This window comes from Engystomops pustulosus, chromosome 5 (genome assembly GCF_040894005.1).
Source record: "Engystomops pustulosus chromosome 5, aEngPut4.maternal, whole genome shotgun sequence".
NCBI lineage: Eukaryota > Metazoa > Chordata > Amphibia > Anura > Leptodactylidae > Engystomops > Engystomops pustulosus.
The window spans coordinates 190355007-190380150 of NC_092415.1; the positions used below are offsets into that span (position 1 = coordinate 190355007).

The 25144-nt window shown below is 44.0% G+C and overlaps 1 protein-coding gene across 1 annotated transcript in view; it reads right to left on the reverse strand.

Annotated features, from left to right (window-relative positions):
* The window catches only part of GPR158 (G protein-coupled receptor 158), a 162259-nt gene extending 138069 nt beyond the window's left edge, over window positions 1-24190 (reverse strand). The window contains exons 1-2 of the mRNA XM_072154126.1: window positions 23650-24190; window positions 22487-23459 (exon numbers count right to left, since the gene is read on the reverse strand). Of these exons, the coding sequence (XP_072010227.1) occupies window positions 22487-23367 (881 nt within the window). The 5' untranslated portion in view covers window positions 23368-23459; window positions 23650-24190. The remainder of the gene's footprint in view (window positions 1-22486; window positions 23460-23649) is intronic.
* Between the last annotated feature and the right edge of the window lie 954 nt (window positions 24191-25144).

Consider the following 25144-nt stretch of genomic DNA (forward strand, 5'->3'; position numbering starts at 1 on the left):
CCTCCGAGGTAGGAGTTGGTGCAGTGTTGTCTCAGGGGTCCTCCACTCTCACCAGACTTAGGCCCTGTGCATATTTCTCTAGAAAGTTTTCCTCTTGTGAGAGGAATTATGATATTGGTAATCGAGAGCTCCTTGCCATTAAGTGGGCATTTGAAGTCTGGCGACACTTTTTGGAGGGAGCTCTTCATCCGATCACTGTGCTCACGGATCATAAGAACTTAGTATATTTGGATACTGCTAAACGCTTGAACTCACGTCAGGCTAGGTGGGCCTTGTTTTTCTCTCGCTTCAATTTTGTGGTCACCTACCGACCTGGGTCAAAAAATGTGAAGGCTGATGCCTTGTCCCGTAGCTTCGGGACTCCTGAGCTTCCAGAGGCTACTGACAGTAATATTTTGTCTCCAGGGGTCGTGCTGGCAGCTGTCTCCTCCCACCTCTCCTCTCAAATTTTAGCAGGACAAAGATCTGCACCTAAAGACCTTCCGGAAGGCAAATTATTTGTTCCTCTTTCTTGTCGTTTGAGAGTGTTGGAGGAGACGCATTGCTCGGTGTTGGCAGGTCATCCGGGAATGCGGAGCACCTTGGATCTCTTGAAGAGAAGTTACTGGTGGCCTCACATGACTAAGGATGTGCACGCATTTGTCCAAGCCTGTCAGGTCTGTGCGCGAGGAAAGACTCCCAGGAGACGTCCTGAGGGGCCTCTTCTTCCGCTTTCAGTTCCCACCAGGCCGTGGTCTAAAGTGTCTATGGACTTTGTCACTGATCTGCCAGCGTCTCAAGGCTGTACAGTGGTTTGGGTAGTAGTGGACCGTTTCTCTAAAATGGGACACTTTGTTCCATTAAAAAAGTTACCTTCAGCTGAAGAATTAGCTGAATTGTTTATACAGAATATTGTACGCCTCCATGGTATACCAGATGATATTGTGTCAGATAGGGGCGTACAATTTGTTTCCAAATTTTGGCGAGCATTTTGTTCTAGACTGGAAGTTAATTTATCGTTCTCGTCGGCGTTTCACCCTGAGTCTAATGGTCAGTCCGAGAGGATGAATGAGGAGATGATTCAATATCTGCGACTCTTTGTCTCGGACAGTCAGGACCAGTGGGTGAAATTCCTTCCGTTGGCAGAATTTGCTATTAATAACCACAGTAGTTCTTCCACACAGGTATCTCCGTTTTTCTGCAATTATGGTTTTCATCCTCGTTTCTCTTTTTCATCTGTGCCTGTCTCTAATATTCCTCGAGCGGAAGCTATTACATCCAAGTTGCGCTCACTCTGGTCACAGGTTCGGGGGAATATTCAGAGGGCACAAAATTCTATGGTCCAACAAACTGAAAGAAGGCGCACTAACTCCGATACGTTTGTGGTGGGGGATAAAGTGTGGTTATCCACGAAAAACCTTAAATTGAAGGTCCCCTCTTTGAAGTTTGCGCCCAGGTTTGTGGGTCCGTTTGTTGTTACGCATATTGTTAACCCGGTATCCTTCAAGATTACACTTCCAGCAGGGTGGCGGGTCCATAACACCTTCCATAAGAGTCTTCTGAAGCGCTATGTTGAGCCTGTTTTTCCTCTTTCTGACCCTCCTTCTCCATCTATTGTGGAGGGGAATCTGGAATTTGAGGTAGAAAAAATTGTGAATTCCAGATGGGTAGGTAACTCCCTGCAGTACCTGGTCCATTGGAAAGGTTTTGGTCCTGAGGATAGGTCTTGGGTTCCGGCTAGAGATGTTCATGCTCCACGGTTACTCAGGTTGTTTCATCAGACCTACCCTCAGAAGCCATCTTTAAGATCTAGGGGTCCGAAGGCCCCCCGTCAGGGGGGGGGTACTGTCAGGTTCGCTAGGGAGAATGCTGGGACTTCTGGTGGTGCCAGCAGCGTTCTCCGAACCCCGGCGCGTGTCCGCGCAAACTCCACCTCTCGTCCTGGGCAGCGGCTGCTAAGATCTCGCGCTGTCTAGGAGTGGCTGGGACTTGAACCTCTGCTTGGTGCCTGTTGTTCTGCACCGTGAGGGGTTAATTCCCAGATGCTGTCCAGCTCCTATCAGGTTCTGGAGGTGGAGTTCTGGCTGCATAAATTGCAGCTTCACTAGTCACCTGTGCCAGTGTTTGAAATCTCTTTCTCCACTCGCTTGCTGCACTAGGTTGTATTGCTCTGTATCTGTATTGTTGTTACCTCGGCTAGTTTTTGACATTGACTATTTGCTTACTGACTTTGCTATTGACGTACCCTCCCGTTGTGACTCCGGCTAGTTTACGATTCTTTTGTGTTTTATGTTTGTCTGTCTGTTTGTATTTCCCTTCCCCCACTTAAACCAGCGTATTCCGAGTCTTCAAGTAGTCGCCCCACGGTTTAGCGTGGGGGGGCTATAGGAAGGGACAGAGGCTGGGGCAAGCTCAGGGCACACTATCCCCTGTCTTTTGTGTACCCAATCCTAACAACAGTACTATGGCAATAGACGGATTGTGGTTGAGGCTGATGGAGTCCAGAGCAGTCGACAAGAAGTCATGACTGTCCTTAAAGGAAGCAGCAAAGGGAACAAACTTCTTTGTGGACATCAGGGACCTATTTAGAAACGAGGAGGAAATCTATGTGTAGATTTGGTACGAATGGGCCATTTTTGAGGCACAGAAATTTGCTTTTGATGATTCTTTCAAAATGGTGGCTAGCTGATACTGTAATTTACCGTATTCCAAAATTTAAAAAAATTTCTAAATCCGTGTTTTAAAGAATTAGAAGCGGTTCTGACCAAATCTTGTGAAAACTTCAACTAGGCTTCTAGAATTAAAATTTTGAAAAATTCGATCATCTCTAAACCTAATGGGACATATATCTAGGCCCAGAGTAAGGCTCCTTGCACACGAATGTATGCTCTCCCAGGCCGTAGCGCAGACAAGCACGAGAGAGCTAGGGTGCGCAGCTCTCATTGAGAAGCGAGTGGCCGGCGCCGTACTACAGAAAAATATAACACATATCCTACATTTTTCTGTGCATGGTCCAGAGAGACAACGTGTGCTCACCGGACCGTGACCGGCACCATAGACGTCAATGGGGACCGATATCCAGCCGCACGTTTGTGTGCAAGAGGCCTAACAGTAGAGGTTACTTACCAAACATGTGTCACAATGGTTTTGGCTAGGCTTTGGCTATGACTATACATATACAAATAAGTTATAACTCTATGTGGGAACATCTCATAGGAGACGGTGAAGACCTCAGGAAGAGTTTTGAGTATTCTAGTTGAAAATTAACTATGTGATATATGAAGGTCTGACCAAAGATAAGAACCCCCCATTCAGGTGTATCACAGTAATCTCTGATAATCATTATTTTTTTCTTTGTTGGCTTCCTAATGGATGATTATGGAGAACGGTTCCTTTAATATGGCTGACCTTGCAGTGTGACTACTCGGAAGATCACTATTCAGCTCCAGATAGCGGCTTCCCAGCTGACTTTGGGGATATTTACAGCCTAAGCTCATTTGCAAACATGTCCCTTCCTCTGAAAATCTAATTAAATAACTGGAACCCCCTGTTGATCTTGACAGAAGAAATCAATCATGGTAGAAAGGTAAGTGTCTGCACCGTGTTCTAATAACTATGTAGATAGAGCTTCCTATTGTTCCCATCTGAATGTGTCAGTGTCAAAGCAAAGAACAAAACCAAATACTGTCGAGAAAGAGTCACACGGACTCGGGAATTCATCCCACGTCCACCTGTTAGACCGCTGCTGCATTTTGATGACCTTGTCTAATCCTCGGTGAAATAACATGGGGGTCTTATCTCCAAATAGCTCTTATCTCACTGGTCCCAAGATGCTATCTCAAACAATTTTTTTTTTTAATTGTATCCTTTAAGCTCAGGTTGTGTGATTTTATGTGAAATATCTTCTATTAAAGCTGATGATAGGCAGTAGATGTGTATTGGCTGGGTCTATCGATGGGGGGGTCTCCTGACTCTTCTGTGATGAGTTGGACCAGGAAGGTAAAATTCAACGGCCTATATGGCACCAGACAGAAACAGGCCTTATCCAAGCAAGAAAAACTGTGCTGATTGGCCAAATAATATTATAGTATACATGTTGAAAACAAATAACAAACACATAGGGGCGCATTTACTTACCCGGTCCACGGACTTCCCCGAAAGTGCATTATTTGACGGTAATGCACATCTGCCGCGATACACTAAGATCGTGCGCCCGATATCCTGCATGTGTCGCTTCCCCGCTCAGGTCTGACAGAATTCACCATCTTCTTCCTGGTGCATGTAAGTGCTTGGGCTTGCGACACAATTTGAAAGTTAAATCCCGCGCTCAGTCAGTTAGATCGTCCAACAGCCCGCCCTCCAATTTCTGTCGCATGATAGTCAGCGCAACTGCGCCAAAATCCGATTGTGTGTGACACAATCCCAGCGCAGACACCTGTCAAATACCTGTCAAAGCTGCGCAAATCACAAAAACAGGTTTTTTTTAAAACAGAAGTTTGTCTTTATTTGTGCCAAAAAAAAAGTTTTGTGTCACTTTTTAGACATTTTATTACATTGAGTGGGTGTGGCCTGTCAAAAAAAAGACGTGACTTCTTGTGACCACGGAGATGCACCAAAAATTCTGCTAATGAAAATTTCTCTCACATAAACTAAGCCTACTAATAGGATTAATACATGTGGCACAGATTAAGGCATCTACATTAGAGATGAGTGAACATACTCGTATTTCGCCCGCTCGAGAAAATGGCATCTCCCGCCGTTTTGCTTTTTGGCGGCCAGAAACAGAGCCAATCACAAGCCAGGAGACTCTGCACTCCACCCAGCATGACGTGGTACCCTTACACGTCGATAGCAGTGGTTGGCTGGCCAGATCAGGTGACCCTGGGATAGACTAGCCGCTGGCCGCGCTGCTCGGATCATTCTCTGTCTGGATGCCGCTAGGGAGAGAGCTGCTGCTGGTCAGGGAAAGCGTTAGGGTGTTCTATTAGCTTACTGTTAGGCAGGAGTGATTCTACAAGAACCCAACAGCCCTTCTTAGGGCTACAATAACGTTATACTTTTTTTTTTTATTTGCTTGTGGCTGGGCTTGCTGGCACTAGTAGTGCAGCTAGTACCATATTGTGAGGAATTAGCAGGGGGACTTGCTACCGTTGTGTTTAGCTCTTAGTGACACACATATCCACCTCAAACACCAAAGTGGGAAAATTTATTAGGGGTTTGATTTCAATTAGGCACAGTCTGCCAGTTTCTTTTTATTTTACGTTTATTTTTTCATAACTCAGCGTCATCTCATCTGGCATAGCAGTGTGCTTTCATACTTGGCTAGAAAATAGCCATAGCAATAGGATAGCATCGTTTGGTTTTAAAAACTAAAAAACACAAAAAAACACAAAAAAAAGTTAAAAAAAAAATTAAAGTTATAACTTTCATTTTCAAAATGTTTAACCCGAGGGCTAGGGGTAGAGGACGAGGGCGGGGACGTGGGCGTCCAACTACTGCAGGGGTCAGAGGCCGTGGTCCTGGGCGGGGTGAGACACCACCTGCTTATGAGGGAGCAGGGGAACGCCGCAGAGCTACACTCCCTAGGTTCATGTCTGAAGTTACTGGGACTCGTGGTAGAGCACTGTTGAGGCCAGAACAGTGCGAACAGGTGATGTCGTGGATTGCCGACAATGCTTCGAGCAATTTGTCCACCAGTCAGTCTTCCACGCAGTCCACCCATGTCACCGAAATCGGCACTCCTCCAGCTCCTGCACCTCAGCCTCCTCCCCCCAGTCTGCCCCCTCCCAGGAAAATTTGCCATTTGAACCGGCATACTCTGAGGAACTGTTTTCTGGACCCTTCCCACAGTCACAAACCACTTGTCCGGTTGCTGCTGAGCAATTTTCCGATGCCCAGGTTTTCCACCAGTCGCAGTCTGTGGGTGATGATGACCTTCTTGACGTAGTGGAAGAAGTGTGTAAAGAGGTGTCCGACGATGAGGAGACACGGTTGTCAGACAGTGGTGAAGTTGTTGTCAGGGCAGGAAGTCCGAGGGGGGAGCAGACTGAGGGATCGGAGGATGATGAGGTGACAGACCCAAGCTGGGTTGAGAGGCCGGGTGAACACAGTGCTTCTGAGACGGAGGAGAGTCCTCGACCAGAACAGGTTGGAAGAGGCAGTGGTGGGGCCAGACGGAGAGGCAGGGCCAGAGCTGGTGCATCAGCGCCAAATGTGTCACGTAGTGAAGCTCCCGTGGCGAGGGCTCCTGCGGCGAGGGCTAGATTTTCAGAAGTCTGGAGGTTCTTTAAGGAAACACCGGATGACCGACGGACTGTGGTGTGCCACATTTGCCAAACCAGGATCAGCAGAGGTTCCACCACTAATAGCTTAACTACCACCAGTATGCGCAGGCATATGAATGCTAAACACCCCACTCAGTGGCAACAAGCGCGTTCACCTCCGGCCGTGCACACCACTGCTCCTTCCCCTGTGTCAGCTGATAGTCAGCCCCCTGCCCAGGACCCTGCCACAAAACCCCATCGTCGCCTCCACGATCCTCCACAGCATCCACCAGCGTTCAGCTCTCCATACCCCAGACGCTGGAGCGGAAACGCAAATATAGTGCAACCCACCCGCACGCCCAAGCCCTTAATGTGCACATCTCCAGATTGCTAAGCCTGGAGATGCTGCCCTATAGGCTAGTAGAGACCGAGGCCTTTCGCAGCCTCATGGCGGCGGCCGCCCCTCGGTATTCGGTCCCCAGCCGCCACTACTTTTCCCGATGTGCCGTCCCAGCCCTGCACCAGCACGTGTCAGACAACATAATCCGTGCCCTGACCAACGCCGTTTCTGACAAGGTCCACCTGACCACGGACACGTGGACGAGTGCTGACGGGCAGGGCCACTATATATCGCTGACGGCACATTGGGTTAACTTGGTGGAGGCTGGGACCGAGTCTGACCCTGCGGCTGGTCATATACTGCCGACGCCGAGGATTGCGGGGCCTACCTCGGTCCAGGTGTTTCAGGCCTACTATACCTTCTCTTCCTCCCACCCCTCCTCCACCTCCTCCTCCTCCGAATTACCATCCGTGGGCATGGCGCCATCAGTCGGTAGCTCTAGGCACAGCATCAGTGCCGTCGCTAAGCGACAGCAGGCGGTGCTCAAACTGCTGAGCCTAGGTGATAAAAGGCACACCGCCCAAGAGCTATTACAGGGCATTCCACATCAAACTTGTTAACTTTGTCGCCACCGTGCTGTGTAAGCCACAAAATATACTGGAAAACTTTTTTCATTTACGGATATTATTTCAGCGCTTCTTGCGCAGATGTTTACATTCCCCTCACCCGCCATATCCCAAACTTATAAGAACGCTACTACACTTGATCTTATACAAAAGGTTCTTAGAAGTGCTGTTTGGGGAGTAGCCTAGAGACAGGGGCTTGGATTGGCGAAAGCTCGCCTGGCAGCGGAGCGCCAGCTCCATGCCAAGATCCAACTAACATAGTTTTAACTGCAGCACCTTTAATCTACTACTAGTTCACTGCCTCCATACATCGTCCCCTTATCAAACGAGCTGTGTCAGACAGAATTTTGGATTGTTTTCATGGCTTCCATGTTAACTTTGTCACCACCCTGCTGTGTAATCCACAAAATATACTGGCAAACTTTTATCATGTACCGATATTATTTGAGCGCTTCTTGCTCACCTCCTTTGGTTCCTCTCTGCCACCCATTGGTTTGAAGCCTGAGTCCATTTAGGGTATGTTGCCATGACACTCTCTAGCCTGCCGCTGCTGCCGCTGCCGCTGCCTCTGCATGCCGTCCCCTATAGTGTCAGGGTCAATTATTGGATGTTTTAGATGCTATCTAGCCTCATTCGGTCACTCTGTCATGGCCATGCTGTTGCCCATAATTTTGGCATAATGGTGCGATTAAGCAGCCTCAGAGGCATCCATGCATGCTGCCCCTGCTGTTTCCTGTCCATTTCCGTGGTGTTTCCATCCTTTTCTGAGGTTCCCAGGTGTTTGGCCAAGCTTCCCTGTGCAGAGCCTTGGTCCCCTTGAAAAATGCTCGAGTCTCCCATTGACTTCAATGGGGCTCGTTACTCGAAACGAGCACTCGAGCATCGGGAAAAGTTCGTCTCGAATAACGAGTACCCGAGCATTTTAGTGCTCGCTCATCTCTAATCTACATAGAAAATTTTTTATTTCCCTTGCAAGTCACAATTGAGTTAAACAGTAATAAGTGCAATAAACCGTATACAGACAAAGGTGAAGATACCAAACAGTACATGGAGGGAGAGGAGACACGTTGTAAGCTCAGGAGGTGAGTCTGGGGTGGAAATCTTATACGTATCGCCACCAAATGTGGCCTCCTCAGGGGTAAATATGAGTATTACTTCTATGTGTGAATCAAAAAGGCCTAATGAGGAAGAGGAGAAGCATGTAGATGCATTCCCGGAAAGTCAATAGCCTTTCACTCAGCCAAACCGGTTCCCTACACTGTACTGAAGAGACCCAACCAGGTGGAAACAGCGCTGTCTACAGTTGGGAGTCTGTTCCTTCTAGAATAGATATACTGGTTTGGCTTAATCCCACATCATGTTATTAGGCTTCATGTAGGCCACGCTCGGTGTTAAGGGGGCTGCCTTTCAAGGTAGCAAAAGGAGGCATTATTTCCTTTTCCCATCTTGAAAAACGTATATTTACAGATTTCCCAGAATCCCCTGGTGGAGCATCAATGGCTTTAAGTCTCCACATGCCTATAAGGCGGCCTTAATTGGAAAACTCTTCGTAAGGAGAAGTCTTCTTTCCTTTGCCGAGAAAGTAGAAGATTCAAGAAGGCCACAAATGTATGGGTGGTCAATAGAGATGAGTGAGTATACTCGTCCGAGCTTGATGCTTGTTCGAGTATTAGGGTACTCGAAACGGCTCGTTGCTCGGACAAGTATCTCGCCGGCTCGAGACTGAGCGTTTACTTAATGAAACACAGTGAAGAACAGTGAAGAATACAATGAAAACAGTGAACACAGGATCATTTAAGTGAAGAACACATTGAAAGAACACAGTGAAGAACACATTGCAGATGTTTCTGAACATCTGCTAACTTATCCGAAGACACGCATGCTGAACGGTGTTCTTCACAATAGTATGTGAAGAACATTATGTGTGAAGAACACATTGCAGATGTATGGAAACATCTGCAATGTGTTCTTCTTTAGTGTTCTTTCAATGTGTTCTTTCAGTGAAAAATGCTCGAGTCTCCCATTGACTTCAATGGGGTTCGTTATTCGAGACGAGCACTCGACCATCGGGAAAAGTTTGACCTGAGTAACGAGCACTCAAGCATTTTAGTGCTCGCTCATCTCTAGTGGTTAACTATCCAGATAAAAAAGATGGATTCTTGGTCTACCTAAAAATGTTCAGTGCACCCTCAAATCAATTATTTTAAATGGTCCTATATATAACATTATATTCCAAAATTAGTGTGACTACAGTGATCTTTTTGTTCATTTTTCTTTTCCTATTTCCCTTGAAATGGCAGCCTTGACTTTCTACACGAGTTATACACAATGGTAACACCACCAGCGATGACTCGAGAATGGATGTATACAGTCAAATAAAGATGTCTCACTTTTATCTTTAGGCTTTCGTAATATGTTGCATTATGGGAAAAGAATGTTCACAGCGCAAACATTTTCTTCTTGAGCCAAGAGGAAAGGCTTGGCAGGACACGTCGCTACCTACCTGCAATATGTATTTCCTTGTATGTCAATGGTACTTTTTATTTTGGAAAGAGGATGGTGACTGTAGATGAGAAATAGCATCAAACCAAATGAACAATTTGTTTAATTGGTAGATCACTATTTACTATACGGACAGAGTCGGCGCTCCAAAGATCTTATAATTTATAATGATGCGCAGATGACTGGGCCGAGTCATTGGAGTAGAGCACTGCTCAGTGATCCAGTTGCTCATTCAGGCCATATAAACCAATGAGCCCCCAATGTATTTGTACTTTTTGCTTGATTAATTTGTTTCATGGTACAACAACCATTTTCCAGTGTACTGTACATCCTTATTTTACCTTATATTTGATTCCAGAAATTATGGAGAACTCTGTGGGGGGCCTGGTATAAAAAAATAGAGTACTTACCCTGCTCTAGTTCCCGGTTCCAGCTTCTCCTTTATACCTTCAGTATTCTCCTGTCTGGAAGTTTGAGGAGGAGGTCAAGGGTAACATTTCAGCCAATGACTGGCCTCCTTAGACTCCGAGATGCAGAGGAATGGCATCCCATAGTCCGAGCAGGCCACTCATTTGTTGATGCGGTTCCTGTGACCCCTTGTAATTTCCAGTTCTTCGGCCTGGGATTCAATCTATGGTAAGTACACTTTCTTTTTTTTTACCACCACACCATAGCTCTCCCCTTACAGGGTTTTCCAGAATTCCCAGAAATCCCCTCTGGCACCTCCGATTTCTCATAAAACAAATCAGTACCATATTGCTCATGGCTTCTTTCTTCAAACTACACCTCCACATCTAGCCATGGAGTGCACCGCTATCACAGCTCAGCTCTATAGGCATGAATGGAGCCAGGGTCAGGTGTGGAGCTGTTTTTGGAAGAAAGCAGACATGTTTGTCAAGCCCAAACAATCCCTTTAAAGGGTTTGTACCAAGTATTCAACACTTGAAAACTCCTTTAAAGTTTCCCATAGAGCCCAATTAACTAAATATCACCCATCTTTTAGCTAAAAATTATTTACCTTAAATCCTAATGATAACAATGTTGTTATCTTACTTGGCACCTGGAGTTTCCGGTTCAGCGAGTCCAGCAACTTCTCCCCATGCCTCCTTCTTACCATTCTGCACTTCATGTCATGTAACCAGGGTGAGTTCATCTAAGGTCCTTTACCCACTAACATTTGCACAGTCTTCTCCATGTATGTATCTGATCACATGAAATCACAGCATGTCTCCATGGAGGATGGGGAGGAGTTAAAGTCCATGGAAGCATGCTGGGATTTCATGTGATCAAATACATACATGAGGTTGATTTTGAAAAAAAAGGACCTTAGATGACACCACCCTGATCACATGCCATGAAGTATTAATGATAAGAAGGAGGCATGGGCCACTGTACTCTGAGCAGGACAAGTGTTTGTTGACTCACTACTAGAGTTGGCTGCATGGCAGGTAAGACAACAAAGTTCATTTTATGGGGATATGAGGGAAACAATTTTTAGCTAAAAGTAGGATGGCATTAGGTTAATAGGGCTCTATGGGAACCTGACACTAGTTGCATTGGGAAGAAAGTGGTGACAGGTTCCCTTTAAGAAGATGTACATAGGATGAGTTACTTAGTATAATATCCTCTGATCCTTCCCTCATTCCTCGTGCCTCCAGTAGTGGCAGTCTTGATGCATGGCTTCCATGTTTATGGTAAATGTTCCTATTTAAGTTGCTTGCTTTATTGGTTTAAGCATTATTTCTTGTATTAAGTCTTGTGTAATGAGATAAAGATTTCCTATCCCCGGCACCGTTCAGCGCGCGAGTCCGCCCCGGTGACAGCTGGAACACGCTCGTACTCTTCTAATGAAATCAGAATTTCCTTGTGCACACTGCATTACTTTCTTGGATGGAATAAGAAAAAAAAAATCTACGGCTCCATGGAAACTCACAATAAAGTAAAGGTCTTCTAAACGTGGAGACGCCGAGAGCTCATAAATCAACTCGTGCAGAAAATCCGCCATCTTGAAAAATTTAGTCTCTCTCTCTCCGCGCTTGAAGCGACCGCAATATATATGAGACATTTGGGAATTTCAGGCTCTTTTACGGCGCGGCCAGGAAACGGTTAACGATATGATTTCAATGATTCATCTTCTGTTATGGAGACGTACTGCAAAGGTGAGGGGGAAAAAATTACAGGAGCTTAACGTTCCCCTCCATATAATACCAGGCATCTTATTTCCAATGACCTTCAAGGATACTTTGAGGTCAAAACCTCACGGGGTTGGATTTTTCCGATAATCATGTCCTGTCATGGGCGGAATCGATGGATAAACGGATTATATAACATATCTGATATCTCAGATATGACATAGGGTTGGAAAAATTCATGTGGAGATCTAAAAATATCCGGGAATATGGCTCCGGAAAAACATGGGATGTCTGATCCGGTGCCGGCATCCTATAGGGACCCCAGACTTATAAATGACAGAGCGGCACAAGAGCGATTCCCTAATATAGTCCTGTAATTGACATCACACCCATTACACACGTTCACGTTCCGGTATTGGGGCTGTAAGGAAATTTCGCCGTTCCCTATGGCTTTCCTGTCAGCCTGTGTTTTATGATAGTCTGTGTGTGCAGCTCCCTAGGCAAAATACAGGCTGCTATAAATGGCGCCTGCATTCTGCTGACAAATTCACAGGAGCTCAGCTCCAGCTCAGAGGGGAAGTCCTGATAATGAGCGTTTATTGGGACATTAAGGACTTATGTACAGGGGATATTGCACAGTATTGTTCTATATTGACTAACTTTTAATTAAAGCATTGATGGTTCCTTCCAAAATATTCCCAAACTTATCCATAGATTGACTGTTGTATTGCAGCGGAGCTCCACTCATTGATACTCATCTGAGCTGCAATACCAGACACAACCTGAAGACCACTGGGGAGCTATCTAAAGGAAATCTAGCATCAAAATCCATCATGATAAACCAGGGACATTACTCATAGATCCAGGCACCGGGACTGTGGTAATCTTCTTATATTTGTTATCCATGGCCTTCTCCCTTCTAAAATCAACTTTTAAAATAATGATAATGAGTCTGGGGCATGTTACTAGAGCTCCTCCGTGCTGTAGCTTCACAGGCTGTTACAATGCACAGAGCAGGTCTCCCCTCCTCCTGCACTTCCTGTTGCTGCAGGAAGGAGAAGGGAGAGACATGTTCTGCTCATCGTAACAGCCTGTGAAGCTATAGTTTATATTAAAATGATGGAGGGCATGCATAACAATTCATGGATCTATGAGTAAGTGTTCCTGGTTAATCATGATGGATTTTTGATGGTAGTTTTCCTTTCAATGTGGTAGCAGTACTGTTTTTAGAATCTTTAATAACACTTTATGAATGTTTATTTCGCTCCATTAAAATATACTACAGCCAGAACAAAACAAGACTCCCTCCGTTTTACATGGGAAATCTCCTTTAGTAAATCCATGTTAGTCTTCTGGCATTAAAGGTAAACTGGCATTAGGAAAATGCAGTGTTATCTTCAGCTCCTCATCTCTATTGCTCTATAAAGTTATTTCTGTAGATAGGACACTATATACAGTTTGCTTCACTCCTTCCGCTCTATAACATGCTGCCTGTGGAGAGGATACTGTGTACAATCTGTACAGCTCTTCTTGCTCTATAACATGCTGCCTGCAGATAGGACACTATATAGAATGTGCAAATCTCCTCCTGCTCTATAACATTCTGCCTGCAGATAGGACACTATATAGAATGTGCAAATCTCCTCCTGCTCTATAACATGCAGCCTGCAGTTAGGACACTATGTACAATCTGCTCAGCTCCTCCTGCTCTATAACATGCAGCCTGCAGTTAGGACACTATTTACAATCTGCTTAGCTCCTCCTGCTCTATAACATGTTGCCTGCAGATAGGACACTATATACAATCTGCTCAGCTCCTCCTGCTCTATAACATGCTGCCTGCAGATAGGACACTATGTACAATCTGCTCAGCTCCTCCTGCTCTATAACATGCTGCCTGCAGATAGGACACTATGTAAAATCTGCTCAGCTCCTCCTGCTCTATAACATGCTGCCTACAGATAGGATACTATGTACAATCTGCTCAGCTCCTCCTGCTCTATAACATGCTGCCTGCAGATAGGACACTATGTACAATCTGCGCAGCTCTTCCTGCTCTATAACGATGCTAAGCCCTTCCTGCTGTATGACATGCGGCCAGCCGATATAACTCATGTTTCATGCCAGGTTCCCCATAAGGTGGATTATAACAATCTTTTTATACAAAGATAATGTAGACGACTCCTGCAGGAAATTCTAAGAATTCAATCTTATTAATGTCAGTAAATTGAATTACTTTCCTAGGGAAAAAAATAATAATTTTGAGCCACATATAGACTTCAGCTTTTTTCCCTACATGCTACTAATTATAACACAGATATAACTACTAATTATTATATATAAGCAATGAGTGATACATGGCCCTCTATTAAATAGTTTTATACAGGAAATATTTTGGTGCTGGTACTTAATTATCAAAGTTAAATGAATTGTTCAAAAATAGAAACAAAGTCTACCCAAGAAATGTACATTTTTTTTCCAGCAACAGCGCCACCTTTATTACTAGGCTGCGTCAGGTATTGCAGCAGACAAGGCCTATGAGCAAGAATTGCACTTTTTCATCTTTCTAGCACTTCCTGCAAAATTAACAAAGTACTTTGGATGTAGAACCGGATGGATCTTATATTTATTACTTATCCTGAGAAACTGGGGTCAATTTTTTTTTCATTTCAAAAATACCCCTTTAAAGGGACATTCCCATTACAGAAAATTAATGTTACTGTTTGTATGATGAAAAATGATACATTTTTCCAATCTACTTTCTGTATCAATTCCTCAATGTTTTCTAGATCTCTGCTTGCAGTCCTTCTATAGAAGATATTGGGGCTCATTTACTAAGGGCTCCGCGGCCGCACTCTCGTCAGATTTTGGCGCACGCAATCAGATTTTGGCGCAATCGGTGCGGCTTTCACGTGCAGAAATCGGGGCCGTCGGACAACCCGACGGATTCGTAAAAAACGTGCAATTTAAAAAACCAATCGGGTGCACGACCTTAGTGAATCACGGCAGAACCCGAATCCACTTCGGACAACGCACCGCGGGATCGTGACAGGACCGGGTAAGTAAATGAGCCCTTCTATGTTTACTTCCAGTGGATAGAATTCTGACCATGGTCACACAGGTGCGCGGCTCGTTAATATCATAAAGAGTAATCAGAGCCGTGTGATATAACGAGCCGCGCACCTGTGTGACAATGGTCAGAATTCAGTCCACTGGAAGTAACATAGAAGCTTCTATAGGAGGACAGCAAGCAGAGATCTAGAAAACAGTGAGGAATTGATACAGAAACTATATTAGAAAACTGTGTAACTTTTCAAAACACAAAAATACAAAATTTATAGGCTGAAATGCGACAACCCCTTTAAGTTTAATACATTGTATCAAAGGAGAGTTATTAGCGCTACCTATGTATCTAGCTCACCTGGATCATAAGGCCCGTTCCACACTTGCAAGTGTGATGAACTTGCATCACACTCGCAACGCATGCTGCCGGGAACGCACAGCCCGAACGCTGCACACCGGGAGTGAACTAACATGCTGAGTTCACTCCCAGTGTGCAGCGTTCGGGCCGTGCGTTCCCGGCAGCATGCGTTGCGAGTGTGATGCGAGTTCATCGCATCACACTCGCAAGTGTGGAACCGGCCTAACTGGATAGAAGTTATATAGGTTTCTACAGATTCCGAAACTATTTATAACATTTCTCCAAATAAAGACAGCAAGCAGAGATATTAAAAGTATGAGGAATTAGAACACAAAGTACAGACGGTCCCGTACTTAAGGACACCCGACTTCCAGATGACCCCTAGTTAAAGACGGACCCCTCTGCCCCCTATGACCTTTAGGGAAGTCTCTGGATGACTTACTATAGTCTCAGGGCACGTTCACACGTTCCGCTATCGTCGCGTTCATAACGCGACGCTAGCGCACAGTGGGCGGGGCTCGGGCCGATCGCATATGCGTTTCCCTGGAAACGCATGCGATTAATAACCCGATCTCCTCCCCCTGTGCGCGATTGCCCCAAACTCCTCCTCCTGTGCGCTAGCGTCGCGTTATGAACACGGCGCTAGCGGAACGTGTGAACGCGCCCTCAGGCTGCACTGACCAGCTGTAAGGTGGTCACTGGGGCAAAAAACATTTTGTCTGGAGCTACAATTATAAGATATATGCCTGTATATAAGGAAGTTGTAGTTTCAATTTACTGCATTCACATTAAACCATAAAATCATGGCAAGCCACAAGCCACATGTACAAATCTTAGGGTGATGTCACACATGGTGTTTTTGGTACGTTTTTAAACATTCGTTTTCAGTCCGTTTTTGGCAGTTTACCATTCGTTTGTCTGCTTACAACCTGTTTATTTATTAAGTTAATTGGGAAAAACAGACCAAAACGCCATGTGTGGCATCACCCTTAGGGCGCGGTCCCACGGTGCGTTTGCAAACGCAGACGCAGACCAAACCACGCCCACCGGAGCGGTCCGCGGTCCAATCGCATCGGCGTTTCTCTATGTTTCTATGGAAAACGCCGATGCGATCGGACCGCGGACCGCCCCGGTGGGCGTGGTTTGGTCTGCGTCTGCGTTTGCAAACGCACCGTGGGACCGCGCCCTAAGGCCCCTTTCACATTTGGTTTACAGATCACGTCAGAGTCTGATCAGGGTTTGGTCAGTGAGTTCAATCAGTTTTAAGTCAGACTTTGTTCAGTGTCTCAGCGTGAAAAAGACTCAGGACTGAGCTCTATCTTTTCTATAGCAATTGGCAACGCATTGCACTTGCAATCGACCTGCGTGTGTCTGAGAGTGCAATGCATTTTTGATGCATCTCCAAGTAGAGCATGCTGAGATTTAAACTTGCTTAAAAAAAAACGTGCGTGTTTGCGCCCGTGAAAAAAAAAACAAGTCTGAAAATGCCCATTGATTACAATGGGTCAGAGTGCAATGCAAGTTCTGCGCACCAAAAGCATGCGCAGAACACGTGTGTGAAAAATGCAAGTGTGAAAGGGGCCATAGAGGGGTTTTGTCATGAAAGATATTTATCCCCTATCGTTCTCCTTATTTAGTCTGTGCCAATTAAGGCTGCCTTGTAGGTGTGTGTATACTTTTAGGCATTGACACTCCACTTGGGGATTCAGGGAAAATATGCAAATAAGTTTTCCAGGTTGGGATAAGGAAACCACACCTCTTTTCGCTACCATGTAAGGTAGCCCCTTGACATCAAGAATGACTTTTAAGGAGCCTAATGACATTATTCAGGATTAAAGATAAACCAGTATATCTATTCCAGAAGGAACAGACTCCCAACTGTAGACAGCGCTGTTTCACTGTGGTTGCATCTCTTCAGAACAGTGCAGGAAACTGGTTTGGCTGGATGGGATGGGATGTAAAACTCTTTTAGCTACAAACAAACTACACGCCTCCAAAACTGTACTGAAGAGATGCAACCACAACAAAACAGCGCTGTCTACAGTTTGGAGTCTGTTCCTTCTGGAATAAATATACTGGTTTGGTTTTAATCCCTCATCATGTCATTAGGCTTCTTTAAAGTCATGCTTGATGTTAAGGGAGCTGCCTTACAAGGAAGCTAAAAGAGTCATAGTTTTCCTTATCCCATCCTGGAAAACATATGAGGGAGGGCGACTGGCAGTGCAGCACAGCTATGGTCTGTGCCACCGGGGAAATTAGCTGGCGCCTGCACTGGCACAAGCTATAGAAAGTGTGCTGGCGTAGAGGGAGGAAAAGTTGCAATTCTCGGCCTCTGTGCTGGGAATTGCGACTAAATCACAGCTAACAGAGATACAAGCCATAATAAATGAGGCCACACAAAGGGCTCCTAAGAATCCTCTAGTATTTATAAATTACCCCAATTAGTTTTTAGGTAACTGTATTTTGAGTGGTCGCCCTAACTTCCCAAAGGTACAGAAGAGTGCAGTCTTTGTATTGAGGATTTCAAGGAAACCCGATCAAGAAAACTTTCTTTAGGAATCTAATGATCTAACAATCAATTAATAAAAATAATTTTTAGCATTGAGAATTAGCTTTTTACAATAATATACACATCATGGCAGAAATATCTTCAAAACAGAATGTGAGAACAATATCCCGGAACTTGTGAGACCCCCATTTACAGACACTTAACAGTAACTGGAACCACAGTAAAGGCTCTAATACTCCGTTAGTAGCTTAGGGCAGAACTTCATCCATTCATACCATCCCCACAATACATATGTACTCTGGGCACAGATAAAGGGGGTTTCCCACAAAACAAGTTAGACAGGATAGGGCCTAACTTGCTGATTGGTGGGGGTCTCAGTGATGGGACCCCCACAGATCACTAGAACAAGGGGTCCAATGTACCCAATTGGACCCCTCATTGCTCCTCGAGATGAGATCCCGAGAGTGCGGCCGGCTGCTCCACTCATCTCGTGGAGCAACAAGGTGTCCGACTGGGGTACAATGGACATTGATAAGGCCTTACTTGTTTCGTGGGAAAACCCTTTTAAGTGTGTTCTTAGGAGAAAATTACTAGCTTTCTCCATTGGCAAAAATGAATTGAGGATTGAAAGTCATGGCTTTATTCTTCTTCAAACTTCTGTAAAGGGAAATTCAACAGGATCCCATACACATTACATCAGAGGGCCTAATATGATTTCAAAATGAAGACATATGAAAAAAGTTACAAATTTATGATCCATCACGGTAAAAAGTTGCAATTTTTAGTGCTAATAAATTCCAGTCCAGAGCCGACGTAAGCAGTGGACGACTGCTATGGGCAGATCAAGGTTTTGCAACATTTTTAAAAAGTTGCAAAAAATACAACAAACTCAAAAGCTAATGTATCACTTTCTAAGATAAATGAAACAAGCCCAAAACCCAAATGAAAGAAAAATAAAAAATTAGACAGGCGGAAAGTACCGGACTAAAGATAAGAGACCCCCCTTAAGCCGATCTAAGGCCGATCTTGTTTTGTTCATTTTTGACATTTGTTTTTTCAATTGAGGGGTTGAGTTAGTTAAGGGGCTAACTACAATGTTAACTCTAGCCCTGACCCTAACGCTAACCCTAATGAAAACATGTGTGAAAATCATGGCCATGACTAGTAGCAAGGGGCATCCATTTACCGATTATGTCTGGGCTGTGTGACCGAACCTGATCGCCGACTTCCTGGAACTACGGAGCTGTTCATCTCTAAAGCAACTTGTGGCTACATAATATACAGTAAGATCACAATGTACATTGTACATTGTAACCAATGATATTGAATATTCACATAGGGGGTTATTATTATTGAATTTACTTTTTATTTTTTAAGCATCCCCGTGTGCAGGGTCGTATTAAGACCCTGGGCCCTGGGCTGTTTGAATATTATAGCCCCTCCAATCTAGAATCACTTCCTACATCTGGTACTAGAATCAACTTATTGGGGAATAGAGGATGTGTCTCTTCTGCTGTTTTCCAATCTGCGGTTTCAGGACCTATGGAGGACCTTCAAAGGTCCTGAAATGGCTCTTATATACATATATATTGAAAACAGGAACAGATGAAAGAGGATTTTGTGGATGAAGGTCCTTCTCAGTATAACATTTGATGATCAACGTTTTGTTGGTTCCACTTCCAATGGCTCATTTCTTTATGAAATGATAAGAATAGTTGGTTACTGTTTTTCAACACAGACAAATCTAGTTTGGCCAAATCTAGTCTAAAAAGATACATTTCCAGAGACATTGGGGCAGATTTACTTACCCGGTCCATTCGCGATCCAGCGGTGTGTTCTCCGTCGAGGATTCGTGTCTTCCGGTGATTCACTAAGGTAGTGCGCCCAATGTCCACCAGGTGTCGCTGCTGCGCTTAAGTCCGTCGGAGTTCGCTGAAGTTCACCAAGCCAGGCCGGGTGCAGGTAAGTGCGTGTCAAGCAACACATTTTTTTTTTAAAATATGGGGGGTTTTTTACGAATCTGACGGGTTTTCCGACGGCCACAGCCCCCATTTTCTGTTGTGTGCATGCCGGCGCCGATGCACCACGATCCGATCGCGTGCGCCAAAAATCCGGGGCAATTCGGCGCAACCTGACGTAAAAACTCGATTCGGGCCCTTAGTAAATGACCCCCATTAAGTAAGTGATTACACAAAATAGTAAAACGGTAGGAAGATTTTCTTCTGCTACATGTGCACTGCCTAATATTAAAATGTGGCGCTACTAATGATAGTACATGTAGTTGTGCTGAAATGCAACAATTTCAGACTTTTGGTTGAATGTTGCTCCATGGTCATGGAAACCGATGGGTTACAATGGGGGGGGGGCATTCATTATATGTGTCGCAAGGAACGTCTTTTTGGCGTTCAAACTGTGTGGTTAATTAGAGTGTAATTTTTAATTGTGTTGAAGGGCTTAATAAATTGGCCCACAAGCAAAAAGTGTCTGAAATGACTCCACATTCATCATGGTGACATGGAACATGGTAGACGTGCTTTTGGTTGATTTTAGTTTGGACAAAAAACTGTGCCAAAATGGTGTCTGAGACACAAGAAAAGCAGAAAAAGTTTCGTGATTCATTAAATGCGCCCAAATTGAGCAACAAAAATAAAACCTAGAGTGAGAGTTGGAAAAAAAAGCTAATTGCGTGAAAGCATAATAAATAGGGCGCCCATAGGCAGTAGTGGATTATAATATAGGTGGTTTGGGCGGTACACAGGGGTCCAAGACCACTCAATCTTATGCTCAGAAGGACCTTTACCCATAAAATCCTGTAACTGTTCTACTGCAATACTGTATCTGTTCTTGCTCTCAATACACATGTACACAAGAGCCATTTCAGGACCTTTGAAGGTCCTCCAAAGGTACTGAAACTGCAGATTGAAAGTAGCAGAAGGGACACATCCTTCTATCCCCACAAAATTCTAGTTCTAGTACCCTGTAGCAAGTGATTCCAGATTTGTAGGGGTTATAATATCCATACAGCCCAGGGCCCTGCACATGAGTAAGCTAAAAATAAAACTGCCATAAATCCAATAATAAATAAGCCCCAATTTAACTATAATCATTATAATTGGTTACAATGTAGCAGCGTAACATTGTGATCTTATGTTATGTAGCCACAAGTTGCTGTGTAGCCGTAACCTACTGTAACTTATGGGGGGGATTGTCTAGAGTGGAAACAAGCAATAAGCACATGTTACTGATGACATCACTATTAAGGGTAGATATATTATGATTATAAATATATTATTATTATTTTATCATTAGTAAAATGTGAAACAAACTATAAACCATAATAAAGAAAATTGTAAACATATGTACATATACAGTATGATATATATATATATATATATATATATATATATATATATATATATATATATATATACTCTCTGGAAATATATATACACTCTATTCTCCAGCCTAGGCTCTTAATTGCAGGCTTATGTGTGTTATTTCTTTACACAGGGACAAATCCTTTAACTAGCATTATTTTAGCCCCCTCCTCCACTACCATAATGCTATCATCTGTAGTTATGTCCACTAATCCACTGTATATTGGCTTATTGCCTCTAGTATGTGCGTAAAGTTTATCCAGACAAATCTGTAAGATCCAAGAACTATTAATACAACCTCAAAAGAAAATTAAGAAAATAAGTTATAAAATAACCATGTTAAAAAAGAGGATAATGCTAAAAATAATCATAAATTAAATAATAAAAATGCAAAAAAATTAAGAAAATGAATGATAAAATAAGGCTAAAAATAATAATAAAATAATAATACTAAAATAAATAAATAATAATACCAATGTTGTATATAATAATATTAATACATAAAATAAGAATACAAATCAATAAATATAATAATAAATATAATAAATATTGTTATTATTATTATTATTATTATTATTATTATTATTATTATTATTATTATTATCATTATGAATTTGTTATTATTCATTCACATTATTGCTTATTGCTGGGCACCAGCTGAGTGCCATGATCACATAGCCTGGCACAAGTCCATGTCTGCATTTGGGGAAACAGAGCACATAAATATATTATGGTTGTGTATGTACTTCAACATGTGATGAATAAATCATGGAGAGTCATAACGAGTTTACACAGCGCCTCTGACTCTGTCTCTACTCCGCTCCAGCACACAAAGGGTGCAGAGTATTTCTATGATTTCTGTGTGCTATATTTAGCCGGATGTTGCTGGTTGGTGTGTGCGTGTGTATGTGTGGTGTGTGCGTGTGTGTGTGTAATGTTCTTTGCAACTGGTAAACTGATGACTACCAGTGTACAGTCTCTAATTACACAGTACTAATATACCAGCTACCATTCCTACCAGGGGGATATCTGTCTGAACAATAGATTCAATTTTCGGTTTCTACAATGTCCTGTGTAATTACCAAACTTAATTAGTCTGCAGTTGTTATTATGCAAATCCATGATTCAGAGAACTCCTCTATCAGATACGTACAAACAACTGCAGAAGTGATTCACTCGTATCCTTATTAAGCGCCTATTATCAAGGTAGAATCCTGGTGCAAGCTCGCACTAATGAGAAAATTGCCCATTACACAGCCCCCCGCACGTCTCCTGTGGATATGGCATAGCAGAACTAGAAGACAAGAGCTCTACTTCCTTAGAAAATGTCTTCCTACCTGAATTCCCGAACAAGATTTGGCTTAAGCCCATAAAATGCAGCAGAGAGGGAAAGGAGCCAGTTGGGTTTGTACTTCCCATGTTGGCATTCCAGATAAGGTGATGACCACTTGATGTCTCTCTTGTCAGTAAGGTAGCTGGAGCCCTTCTTCCAGCTGTCATCTAAAGTTTTAGCACCATGTAAGAACCTCTTGTGCTGGTGAGGCCTCCACTTCTGCTTGAAGGCATGGAACCAGTCAGTTTCCTGGGTGGCATTGGCCAAATGATGGGCTGAAGAAGATAGATCTTGGAGATGGATCCTGTCTTCCTCTCGAGATGCCTGCAGAAACACCTGAGGGATATGGGACATTGGGTCTATGTTAAAAGTGATGGCAGAGCGGTAAATTCTTGGTTCTTCTTCTAAAATACTCCGTAGGAGAGCGCTGTACCACTCCAAGTCCCTCTGTGAGGTGTGGTCTCTAGATTTATTGCTTTGTAACATCATGTTCAAAAAGTTGGAGGAATGGACAAGTAAATCCACAGAACTATGCAAAGACTGATGAGTAGTGGTGGGCGAGACCCCCGATAGACTTGTCAACTCGTAACGCTTGGAACAGTTGGCACGCCTGAGTCCATTAGTATCCCCTGTATATAGGAAAGAAGCCACATGTTTCGGCAAGTCCTCAGCCAGATTTTGTGCTAGGACACTACTCTCTGTGGTCCTGATCCACAGGGAAGGGTGGTCCAGGCTTCTAGGCTGGTTGTAGATGGGTTGCTTATCCCTGGTTATCTTGTGCTCTTCCTGATGAGCCATACGCCCTTCTAGGTCCAGGCTAGAACCCGTCAGCAAACAGACCTGGACAAGCAAGGCTGAAAGAATCAGAATATAAGCCATGATCATGAGTGATCCGCAAATCCAAAAAGGAACTTAATCGGTTGTGACCATCAGGTCTCACAATGTCACATCCCGTAGCATGGTCACATCCGTATCACCTGTGGTCAGATGAGGGGAGGGAAGAAAAAAAAACAAAATGTAAAAGAGAAAAAATAAATCAGCCAGAGATGAATATCCCGTCTATCTTGTCTTCCCCAGCAGGTCTCCAGTAGGAATTACGCAGACAACTGCCTTGATGTGAGCAGGTTACATCCCATCTAGCACAGAAGCTATAGTTAGACTGCTTACGTCTGTATCCTCATCCTCGACTGTGGTCTTCAGAGAGGAAGAAGAAGACAAATTCCAAGGGACTTCACCCTCTAATATCTTCATCTCAAGGGTAGCGCTGCCACAGCCGCCGTGCACAGGGAAGGACAATGCAATGGGCTCGCATTTGTTTGCTAATTGACTACTTGGATGAGCTTAAGGAATACACTCCGCCTTCCTCCGCTCGTGAAAGGATTTAACTACACTTTGGCACAACCAAACACATATCCACCGCCCCCCCCCCCCTCCTTCCCAGCCTACTCCTATAGGTATACTTTGTCTTTCTTGGGCTGTGTATGGGCAGCCGCTGTGTCAATCATGGAACAGCCATTTGTAATGCAGGAAGAAAGGTGGAAGGAGCTGTCCAGTGCTGAACCTGAGCTGCTGCTTAGTGACTAGGAAAACACTCGCTCAGCCTCCTCCTCCTGGAAACACGGCTCCAGCTTCTCCATTCTCATTTCTTCTCTTCCCAGTATTTTCATTCTTGCTTATTTCATACCGGGGTTTGGATGTCAGGGATGCGGTCCTGGGTCCATTTCAGATGAATGCAGGATATTGTTATATAGAATTCTCTTCCATTATAAAGGTTGGGTGTCTATCCTCCTAATATCAGGGATTTATCACACAGGCTGTAAACTCCTATGGGCAGGGTCTCTGCTGATGTTTGAGGCTCCTATAGGAAGGCTTGTGCCTGTAGTGTTACATATGGGCAGGTTGTCTTATGGTTTACTATGTGTGTATGTAAGAGTTCTCTCTTTGGGTGCTTTGAGTTGGTGCTTGAATTATATGGGAAGTATATTTGTTATTTTATTATGCTAATATGTACAAGCATCTATGGGTTCTCCGCTGACATATTTAGTTCATATGGGCAGGTTCTCCCCTGTTGTATTACACGTATATGGACAGGATCTCCCCTGTTGTATTACACTTATATGGGCAGGATCTCCCCTGTTGTATTACACTTATATGGGCAGGATCTCCCCTGTTGTATTACACTTATATGGGCAGGATCTCCCCTGTTGTATTACACATATATGGGCAGGTTCTCCCCTGTTGTGTTACACATATATGGGCAGGATCTCCCTGTTGTATTACACTTATATGGGCAGGATCTCCTCTGTTGTATTACACTTATATGGGCAGGATCTCCCCTGTTGTATTACATTTATATGGGCAGGATCTCCCCTGTTGTATTACACTTATATGGGCAGGATCTCCCCTGTTGTATTACACTTATATGGGCAGGATCTCCCCTGTTGTATTACACTTATATGGGCAGGATCTCCCTGTTGTATTACACTTATATGGGCAGGATCTCCCCTGTTGTATTACACTTATATGGGCAGGATCTCCCCTGTTGTATTACACTTATATGGGCAGGATCTCCCTGTTGTATTACACATATATGGGCAGGATCTCCCTGTTGTATTACACTTATATGGGCAGGATCTCCTCTGTTGTATTACACTTATATGGG